Raw genomic sequence first — 11,194 nt, 5'->3', positions numbered from 1 at the left:
ACGTTACGTCGTTTCTTCGTACGACGATACCGTATATAGTACCGACGTCCGTTCGTCCACCACGAGTAAATAACTTACGTCGTACGTCGTCACCTCCACACTCTCTCTCTCTCTCTCTCTCTCTCTCTCTCTCTCTCTCTCTCTCTTTAGCTCCGCATTTATTCGCCGCTTCCGCTTCCTCCACTTCAGACTTGTGAGGTTTATCTTCATGTCTCTCTTCATGTTCCACGTTCCCGCCAAGTTCGCGTCACGAGCTTGACATCGGTTTGTCTCACTTCATCTTCTCCGCCGCAACTGGATTCATGGATCCGTTCGAACTTGGCGAGATTAACTTGGTCCTTGCAAGTCAAAATTAGAGACTCTAAACCTTAATCCCGGGGTTGCTTGGTTCAACATACCCTACACTTGCTAATTACGTAATTTCTCCAGAAAATCTTTGTTAACACAGTTTTATGATACCTCCTCGAAATCCTTCTCCGTTCATTTCTTTCAATATGAATTTCTCATTATCATCATTATTTCTGCCTGTTATGGTTATAAATTTTAATATTAATTTCGAACTGATAACATTTTACTTTAATAACAATCAAACAATCTTTCTTTAACTTCAGGTCTTGCACATCATAAACGAAGTGTTGGAACCTGTGCGATCCAATTCGATGGAATCACCGGTCTACAACCCAAACGCTTTTCAATTTCTGAACCAGAGCGAGAATCTCAATTTGGGCGACCATCGCGTACGGTAAGTAGACTGTTCAGTAAATCAATGCCAAAGTTCGAGAGACTCGCTATTTACACAGCGATCGTTTTCGGTAGTAAGAGTGTCTGGCGGCAGATATAAAAGAGTAACGAGGACATTTATTGCACTCGGAAAAAGAAGAAAAGAGAGCTTTTCACGCTCTCGAATCTTAGAACGATAATATTTTTACGCGTATATCGCGCTCTTAAAATGTTACTTTTTAAACGATATCTTTGTATTGTTAGATTTTTAGATAGTTATATATTAGATAGTTAGATAGGTATTTTTAGATAGTTGCTAAATCCTTCAATTTTCGAGAATTTCAAGAAGTCTTCTCTATAGGGAAATCGCTTTAAAAAGTACTTCTTATTTTACAACAGACGCGCGTTTGGTTATCACGATGTAATTAAGCTACATTTTATAAATTAATATAATTCTATACGTCGATGAAGACAGTTGTCCAGCAGATAAAGCAATTTTGTACATGTTGTAAAATTCTTTAATATGATTTTAAGAATATAATTTTAATATGATTTTCTTTTCCTAGTTTCTCACTAAATCTGAATAAACCAATCATATTAAAGAATTTCACAGCAGTTGCAAAATTGTTTTCTCTGTTGAACAAAGCCAATGTATTATAAAATATGCATGGCCTCATACTGATCTAATTATCTTATATTGATTGTTTTCATCCTCTCGAACGGTTCCATGGACATTTTAAAGTATTATTACGTCGACCCATCAATTAAAACACAGTCTTTCTAATTTAAATATAAATATAAAAAGTTGGCGCATTTAAACGTAAATAAATGCACGAACTTTTCTCGTTTGTCTTATTAACGTCGCCGCGTCTCGTACACTACCTTCGTAATTAACCCTTCTTTTTCTTTCTAGTACTTTCCGACAGCAGATCGTCATCGAGAAGAAGGAATCTATCTACAAGGCTGAAGGCCGTTTTACTTTCTTCATTCCCGTTGACGAGGGCTTCAAGGTAAGCGGCTTTAGCGAATTGATCATCCGAGGGGGATGATTTTGTGTCTCGTTGAGATCGATTTTCCTTTAAAAAATTCGAAGACAATCGCATTCGTTGCAAAGTTAAATAAAGCAATCGAGAAATATGTTTATAAAATCTACATGCCATTTATGTCAGACAAAAAAGCTTGATAACTCAAGATTTATTTAGGAAGTGACGTAAAGAAAGAATTTAATATTCATCTTTATAATCCATTTGAAAAAAGTTTGATAATAGCTGAAAGTGAAATAATTTCAATCAAATATTTGGTTAAGGGATTATTCCAATCTAGAGGTTAAGGGATTATTCCAATCAAAATTATATCTTACTTTGACAGGTGATCATTAAAAAATTATACGTGATACAAAAAAATTTTCATCTACTTGTTACTTGTATTTTAATGTACAAAATATATAATTTTAAAAAACAAAATGATGGCGCTGCAGCACGTTTTTTGAAAGTCTGCATGTAATGAAGGCAATGATCCGCGACAGCAGATCTAAGATATGTTGTAGTCAAAAATTAAAAAATTATTTTTAATCTGTATTAACTTTGCTAAGAGAAATATCTGATAGAAAAAATATTGAATGAAAAAATGACGCACGCGTGAAAAATTCGACATAAAATATGGGTAACAAAAAAGTATTACAAATTATCGCAAAAATCACAGTATTTCTTTAGATAATTGACAATAACTGAATCAAATTTCAAAGCATTTAGATTAATTTTGTAGTTTTAGTGTTTATATACCGTTTTTGAAACATCATTCTGAGAAAAACGTGATTAAAATTTCAATAACAATCCTTTTTCATTGTATTTTAAGCATATGGATGCATTGATTTCCGACCGAATCCGGTATAATATTAAAATTGTTCTATATTAAAATTGTGTGTCAATGTCATCTACAACACAGACAGACGTTATACATGTAACTATGTATAACGTCAATGACGAAATTATTCATAAATGGAAGTTTAACGGCGAAGTGAAGATTCAGCTGTGCACTGCTCGATGTAATCAACTGTATTTTCGTTAATATTGAGAATTTCACTTTCGAATAAAAAATTATATATATTTTTAAGACCCTTATCGATTTAAGCAAAAAAAATTTTTTGAATTTTTGGAAAGTTTCAGAGTATTTGGAATAACTCCTTAATGTAATAAGAAATAATTTAACTTTTCTACAATAAATATAGTAATTGTTATTAAATGTTGATGGTGATGGATTATATTACTATGTTTAATAATACTTATTAAATATATAAAAAAGTACACTGAGAAAAATTTCTGATTGAAAATGAACCAGTGGACTCTGATCATGTCAATCAGAACTCCGGTCATTATAATTGGATCTGGTTATTTCGACTAGAATTTTGATTGATATCAGAATCTATTGAATGATATCAGACTCTATTGATTCGTCCATTTCTAATAAAAAATTTTGCTCGGTAAAATTATTGTTAGTTATATTAACCGAATATTTGACTGAAATTATTTCATTCAACATTTCGTAATTATTACCAGAGAGAGACTTTTTTTTTCAATCCACTAATGTAAATTAAACTTTACTCTCGACTTAACTTACTCTTTATTTTTTCTAATTCTTAGAACAAGATAAAAAGTAAGTTAAACCGAGATTAAAATTAATCTACATTAGTGGGAAATAGATATTATTTAAAGGATTTGTTAAATTCAGAATTTAATGTAATAATATTAATGCGTTATTCTTTTAAATTTTTAAATACGAGGAAATCTTTTGAATTAAAAAGAATTTTCCAGATTCGCAATGTTGAAAAGAAATGATTATTGCGTGACATCGCATGGTGATAGCACGGCCCTAGATATCGCAAAATTTACGCGCTCGTTCGGAATGTTCCGCGCACAGAACACCGTGTTGCAGCGGCGTTACACGGGATGACGTTTTACTAGCGGATGTAAATTATTCCGTACGGATACGCGTGGCATTTAGACGTTTCAAACGTCGGATTACAAACGCGACATTCCGACATTGTGTGCAAATCTATTTTAACGTCGAAGAAACACTGTACCGAGCGCGGCAGTGTCCTCTACAGATGAGTTACGTAAAAATTGATAAAAATTGGTAAAATGATAAAATGATAAATTAATACGTACACAATTACTGTATGTGTTTTGTAGAAATTACAAGAACAACGAGTTTTCTTGGACTTTTACATATCAGTAGACGTTACCTAAAATTTCAAAATAACATCAATAATATAATTTTACGTTTAACAATGTAATTGTTATGTAATATCATGTGTTATATTATATTTATATTATCGAGTGCAAAGTTATATAATATTGATTGATATTATTTTTTGTGTACTTTTTAATGTAACTGTTATGTAATATCATGTATTATATTACATTTATATTATCAATTGCAAAATTATATGATATTGATTGATATTATTTTTTGTTGTGTACTTTTTAATTTGTGTTGACTAGACAGGAATTTCGAAAAATGTCTATCGTATCGAACTTTCTCTTGACAGTTCTAATTTAAAGTTTTCCTGTTTTTTTTAATCTATTTATCTATTATCTTCTCTGTCTTTATCTACTTATCTATTTATTTATTATCTTCTCTATTTATTCATGTCATTTTTAGGCTACGACTCGATTCATGCTTGCAATGCTCTTGGAATATTGTTATTTTTGTTATTTATTAAAAACAAGGACAATCGATGCTTTTGAGCGCAGTAAGCGTGAATCAGCCTTAAGCTCGTTATACAATTGCATAAAGCGAAACGTCTACAATGAGATTTTAAGGCGTAAAACTTAAACTTTAACCCTTAAGCTGTAAGAAACCGTTTCGAATATGAGAAGCACAATTAACTGTGATTCATCAATTTCTTATGGCCCAACTAGTTAAATATTCCCCTCATATTTGACTGTGATCGTCACTTCTTACAATTACAACCACTTATAATTATTCTACATTTACGCAATTAATTATAGAATGAGCTTTATAATAAGCAATGTTGCGTTGTACGAAAATCTTGAGACTAACAATGCAGAAATTAAAGGACTCAACATCATCGACAATTGTATAGATTTTATAATAAAGGCAATTTTGGACTTGTAAGATCTAGAAAAAAAATTAATGCCGAAATTAAAGTTTAGGATTCATCGCCATCGACGCGACGATCGAAAAACAATCATCTCTCTGTCTCTTCCGATTCATCGATGTTATTGACATTGCTCCGTAATCCATGATGCACTTTTTACTTGTACTTATATATAATATACTCGTGAACGATTATTTTTTTTCGAAGATTGCATTCGATCACGATGCACGATCGAACTACTCCAGTCGATTAATCCATCCACCGAAAGATCCTGACTTTATTCCTAATATTATCACTACGAAAGATTAGCTGACATTAGTGTCACCTATAGATTCATTTACTGTTAACACTCGCGATAATGCACGTACTTCTACACGGCTTCTTTCTGCGAAAGATCCTCGCGGCTCACTCGTCCGATTTTTTAGCACAATTGATTCGCGCGACTAAATGCTAGATTGACTTTTCGCGATGTGATGCATCGTTGATAGATAATCATCAGATACATCATAATATACATCACTAGTCCAGATTCCACTGAAATTCTTAATTTCATTTCGGTGAGATATGCTGTTTCTGTTGAAAGTATTGACTTTGTCAAAGCTGGAGTGAAATGAGCGTAACAAAATGCATTCTCATCGACTTAAATTTTGATTCTACACCGATTAGGTATAAATTAATGCTTCTCGGTGAAAACTGACCATCGAGTCTAAGCATAAACAAAGCGAGCAAGTAGCTTGTCTTCGACGAATGCCGTACGAATACTCCAAGAATATTCCATTGCAAATTCGAAAATTACTTCAGAGCTGGAAAAGAACATTACGGAGAAGCGAGATTACTTGTTCTAATTAAAGACATATAGAATGGATTGCGCTATCCATGTGTCAAGCTAGACAAAAATGATGAGAAAGGATGTGAAGATGGCCAATCTTAGCTCTTTCTATTCAACGATGTAATAGGAGAGAGAATGAGAGGGAATGGCCTTCTTCACACTCCCTCTCTCTCATTTTCGTTGACCATATTTGATATGGATGATGCAATTCATTCTATGTGTCTTTGGTCCCAATTGTTTCGCTACGATTCTTCAATTTGTTCTCCTCGCGATGTTCCTAGTGATTCTCTTCGATTCTCCTCGTGGATGGCACTCGCAGATGGCATTCGCGAAGAGAGGGTATCTCGAAATGCGAGTAAAAGATTGGATCACTCCAATGGCCTGGAAAAATAGTCGAGCCGATGGCAACGTGAGCCGATGGCAACTCGATCCGATGACAACTCGTTACGAATACCGAGAGTCGCGTTGATCGCGGTCGAGCAGATTGATATACCTACATGATTGCTCGTCGCCAGATTCACCACTTTGACTCTTGTCTCTGTACGCGAAATTCATCCGGAAAAGCCGCAAAAATCATGAAACGATCGCAACACGAGGACACACTATACTGGTGTGATTCTCGACGCGAACTGACCGGCGATTAATAAAATTCAGTTACGTGATCGGTGCGAATAGATTTCTTTTGAATGGATTTTTATTGAAAACACGTATTTACTTTGTATCGAATTGTCATGAAAGTTACAGAACGGCTCGTAGGAAAAGTATATGTTGTACCAACAAAAAGTATGAACAAAATGCATTTTTATCATACTATTAATTAGAATTTTGCTCTCATAAAAAAATATTACATTGAAAAAAATTTATTAAATCTTAATACATATTAATTTCCTTGAATAGTATTAATTATACATTTACTTCCAGTAAATAAATATGTACTCAAAATAAAAAAAAAGATAGTTAGATAAAATTAACGGTTCTTGCATCAAATAAATATATGTTTAGCAAATAAATTACGTTTAGTAAAAGTTTATCTAAACTATTTTAACAAATATTTTTAAAAATTTAGTTTTTTTCGATGTAATGCTGCAGTTTAATTAATCACTTTAACAGTACTTTTATTATATTAGTATAAAACTTTTATTAATTGTACGTGTAATACTCAAACTAAGTGATTAATGGATCAGTATTAAATTTCTATAAGAATGTGATATCAATTGAATTTCTGATTGTCTCTAAAATGTTTGATATAGATTTATCTATAAATGTCCATATTTTGTTTTGTTATTTGATTGAATCTATCAGAATTCCATTTAATTGGATTCCATTTAATAATCAAAAACTAGACTTTTTTTCTGTGATAAGAAATTTAGACATTTTATTTTTTAATTATTATTAATTATTACGTAACATTTTCGTTACTTAATTTTCAGCGTGAAACGTTTATTATTGTCAAAGTGCTGTAAAAGCTTTTTAACAGCGCTTTTCTAAAGGCGCTTAGTCCAAATTTCACACGTTAAAATTTTTCATTTTATTGTACTTTTTTCACGTAGTTTCAAGAAACGTCCATTAATTCTTGCGGAAATAAGGACAATTAAAAATTATGAATTTCGCTGTGCGAATCCGTGCGCATCCCACTGACTCGCGACTCCTCCGGTGTTTCATTATGCTCGCATCACAGCACTTCGGCGCGGAATTCCGCTTTTTCTCCAATTTTCAACGCCAAGCTCGCGTACTACACACAATAGTTCGCGCTCACGTAATCCAACTTGGAGCGTAAAAACGAGCCGGAGTTAAACGAGCCATCCCGTCAGAAATTACCGAAAGTTTCGCGTGTACATACGACGCGCCGAGTTTCGGATCTAAAAAAAAAAGTGAGGAAAGAAAGAAAAGGAAGAAAGGAAAAAAACGGGGAAGCAAAGAAAATCGTGGCCCGCCGAGAAGGGTGCGAAAGAGTGTGTAACGACGGTGTACGACTCGATCTCGAAAAGTTCTTCTCTCAACAAGATCGTCGTCTCGTCGAGAACTCCACTGTTGGTATCGAGACTCCTTCTGCGTCTTCGTCACCTTTCGTTCTTTCCTCACGAAGTGAGGTCCTTCCGCGCAGAAATCGAGTTGCCGTGACAACGCGGTCGGCCGCGCTTTTGTGCGAAAAGCTGAGACGTCAGATGAAAGGACGAGTATATCCGGATAACAAGAAGGTGCGACGTGAGGATGTCAGCAGTCCGCGAAATAAAAACTTCTATTCTTTTCTTCTGGAGAGATAAAAGTTTATTATTTCATATCGTGTGGAAATTACAAATTATATTCTCTAACAATTAAATGCTTTTTTTTAGGGAGTAACAAAAATGTACGACGTGACGAAATCACGCAATTAATTAATCCTAATTGAATTCACTCCGAAATTTCTTTAATTGGTATATTTGGGGGTTCAACAGTTAAATATATCTCTTTACACTGAAAGAAAATTAAATATTATAAATATTTCCTTGAATAATTTTAAAGTAAATATTCATTAAATGTAAACATATATTTGTTTGAAAAAAATTATTATTATTTTTTCAATTCAATTATTATTTTTTAAGTAAATATTTATTTGCTGTAAATAAAAATTCTATTTAAAATTTTAAAAAAATATACATTAAGATTTAGTAAATTTTTTTCAGTTTACTTAAAGTTAACATAGTGATTGAGTGATTTTTTTTTATTTTGAAAGTCAAATCCAAGGAATAAGATTATGTAATTTAATGTTTTACTGGCCAACAATCTAAATCTTCGGACTTTAGTGTAAAAATCTTTTTTGCACAAAGGCATCTTGTATTATATTGTCAGCGACATTAAACAATTTTTCATAAAATAATTGAAAAAAGTTATTCCGATCCATTTGATTCGCAAATACTAATTAAGATTAAGTAATGTCGTTTTTTGTTTTCGAATTATGATCGACAATGCTTATATAATTTATATTCATTCCATTCTGATGAAATTTTCGTGATCTTCGCTTTTCTGTTACAGCCGGTGCCGAGGCCACGATTGATTGATAGGCTGGTGATCGACGGGCACGTGATACCCAACGAGGTCCTCTTCACCGCACCGACGTCAGACAATGCGCAGTATCCAACTCTCGTATTCTCCGACAATCTGAAAGTTGTCATCAGCTTTTCGAAGTCACAAAATAAAGGTGATGATCATCGCTCGTTCACCCTACGTTTCAATCATTCAGGAAATAGATTTTAGGCCATTGATTCGATTGATAGGGCGATAACATACAATCCAATCAAGAATACTAGCATTAGAGATTATTGCAATGTGTGTTTAATTTTTATTATTACGCGTTATTATATGCTTAATGCGAGAAGGCTTTGTGTACAATAAAGCATTCATGTTCAGTTAAAAAGGGTTTGTCTGTGTTGAACAGTGCCAGTGATAGATCCCTGCATATCGTATTTCGATGACTAATTGATAGTCCAATTTTCAGTCTACGTTCAATCGAACACACTGGTAGGCGATGCGACTCACACGGACGGAGTGGTGCTGGCGGAAATAGTGAAGGGGAACATTCCGGTGCGCAACGGCGTCGTTCATCTGATAGCACGACCGCTCATGGTCGTCGACAACACCGTGCGGGATTTCCTAGAGGTCAGTGTACAATCATCCGTCCTCAGTTTGATCCATGAGCATCCGTACTAAGTTACTGTTGTTGTTTATATTCGACCGCCACAGTTATCATGTGAATTTCTGAAACGCTCTGGCGGTCGAATTACAAATGATGGTATTACTAATTCTTTGATCAGAGATATTACATTAATTCAATCAATTTATTTACGGAATCATTTTGCGATAAAATGAATTCTGCGGCAATTAGCGCGTTAATCGATAATATCGTTTGACGCTCAATTATTAGAAGTTGAGAATAATGAAAATAATGTTGGTCAGTTTAATAGACAGCACAAATGTAATGAATTATAATGTACACGGTGCGTCATGATGTCGCATGTTGGGATCGCGCGGCCTCATCATCATTTTCCCTATATTTATTAAAGTAATTTACGTTGAAACACGGCTGCATTTTGTCAAAATGAATTGTTAAATACTACAAAGAACAATTAGAGAATTTTAATATATATATATATATATATGTATATATATATATATATATATATTTTATTTTAGAGAACCATTAATTAGTTATCGATTTTTTTCCGATGTTTTAAACAAAACAATTTACATCGCATTCGGTCAAATAATATAATATATACATATTAATCCTCATCTATAACAAAATTAATAATTTATTTTAGCATTTTATGTGATGCAGATATAAACAGATTTGCATTTAGAAAAAAAAGCAATACTATCTTCATATTTCGCGATGCAAATACTCCTACATTTGCATTCCGAACAGCGGCATATTTATTTTTTTTTTTTAAATGTGTAAGCATATTATATTTGACCGACATTTTTCCGCGATATTATCTTTTATGTTTCTCGACGAAAAGATAAAAATTCGGATGTCGTTGTAAATTGTTAAAAATTGAAATATAAAACCACTGAGAGATTAAAAAAGAATTGTTAATAGATCTACAGATGTGCCTATCAGGTGGTATTAAGCTGAAAAATATTTATGATACGTTGAGCCCATGAAATATTTCCTCGCTAAAATTCATCAAGCTTTCCGTGAGTCTTCAATCATCCGCAAAATCCAGTTAATGCAAACGACACGTACGTGCAGCGAAAAAGCGACGACAATTGACCTGGAAAGCCATCTACTCGTAAAAGCATTGTGACCGCGGTTTATACGAGTCGCGAAAAAGTCGCCGAAGAAAAAGTCGAAATTTATAACTTCGTTTAGACTCCTTTCCTCCTGGAGCTCTTTGCGGAATTGAAGGCGGGCCTTTGTTTCGAACTCGTTCCTCTCGAAGTCCCATTCACGGTGGCTGTAAACGCGCGACGACGCGGTTCGTCACTGTCGAATTCGCAATTTTTTTTTCCTCCACGAGCCACATTTGATACAGCTACACACGAGAGTTTTCACAGTTGGCAAGTTGATTCTCGTCTCGATTTCGTCAAGAGTAGAGTCTTTTTCTTTCCGTGTCGTCCACCTTTAAGCACATCGTGCGCAGAGAAAACATCGCGATAATAATGAGAGACATAAAGCATGATGAAACACGAGATATTCCAAACGCGTAACATCACGGCGGATCTGTTATTTCAGAAATATATCCAACTCGAAACTTCGTAGTGCCAAGTTACACAACGTTCAAACTTCGGAGTCCGTGAGATAACATAAGGCGCACGATTAAATGTTGATACAAGGGCGACGTTCCAATTTTCGGCAAGGAGAGATCGTTCGAAAGCGATGTTTATATTTTGCGCGCGCGATTCCAAAGTGACGAGCGAAAGAAATATATATATATATATATATATAATATAATATATATATATATTATTTTTATTTNTTNTCGTTNTAGTATNTTCTTATTATATTACTTACCGTAGGTAGGTACGGACGACGGAACGGAAACGGT

The 11,194-nt window shown here is 33.8% G+C and overlaps 1 protein-coding gene across 1 annotated transcript in view; it reads left to right on the top strand.

Annotated features, from left to right (window-relative positions):
* The window catches only part of LOC105617921 (fasciclin-1), a 148,946-nt gene that overhangs the window by 70,081 nt on the left and 67,671 nt on the right, over nucleotides 1-11,194 (top strand). Inside the window, exons 4-7 of the mRNA XM_012199456.1 lie at nucleotides 612-742; nucleotides 1,634-1,730; nucleotides 8,682-8,859; nucleotides 9,145-9,305. Coding sequence (XP_012054846.1) covers nucleotides 612-742; nucleotides 1,634-1,730; nucleotides 8,682-8,859; nucleotides 9,145-9,305 — 567 coding nt within the window. The remainder of the gene's footprint in view (nucleotides 1-611; nucleotides 743-1,633; nucleotides 1,731-8,681; nucleotides 8,860-9,144; nucleotides 9,306-11,194) is intronic.

The sequence above is a fragment of the Atta cephalotes genome (genome assembly GCF_000143395.1).
Source record: "Atta cephalotes unplaced genomic scaffold scaffold00014, whole genome shotgun sequence".
Lineage (NCBI taxonomy): Eukaryota > Metazoa > Arthropoda > Insecta > Hymenoptera > Formicidae > Atta > Atta cephalotes.
The sequence above is the reverse complement of the archived record's forward strand: the minus strand, read 5'-3'. Positions and strand labels throughout refer to the sequence as shown.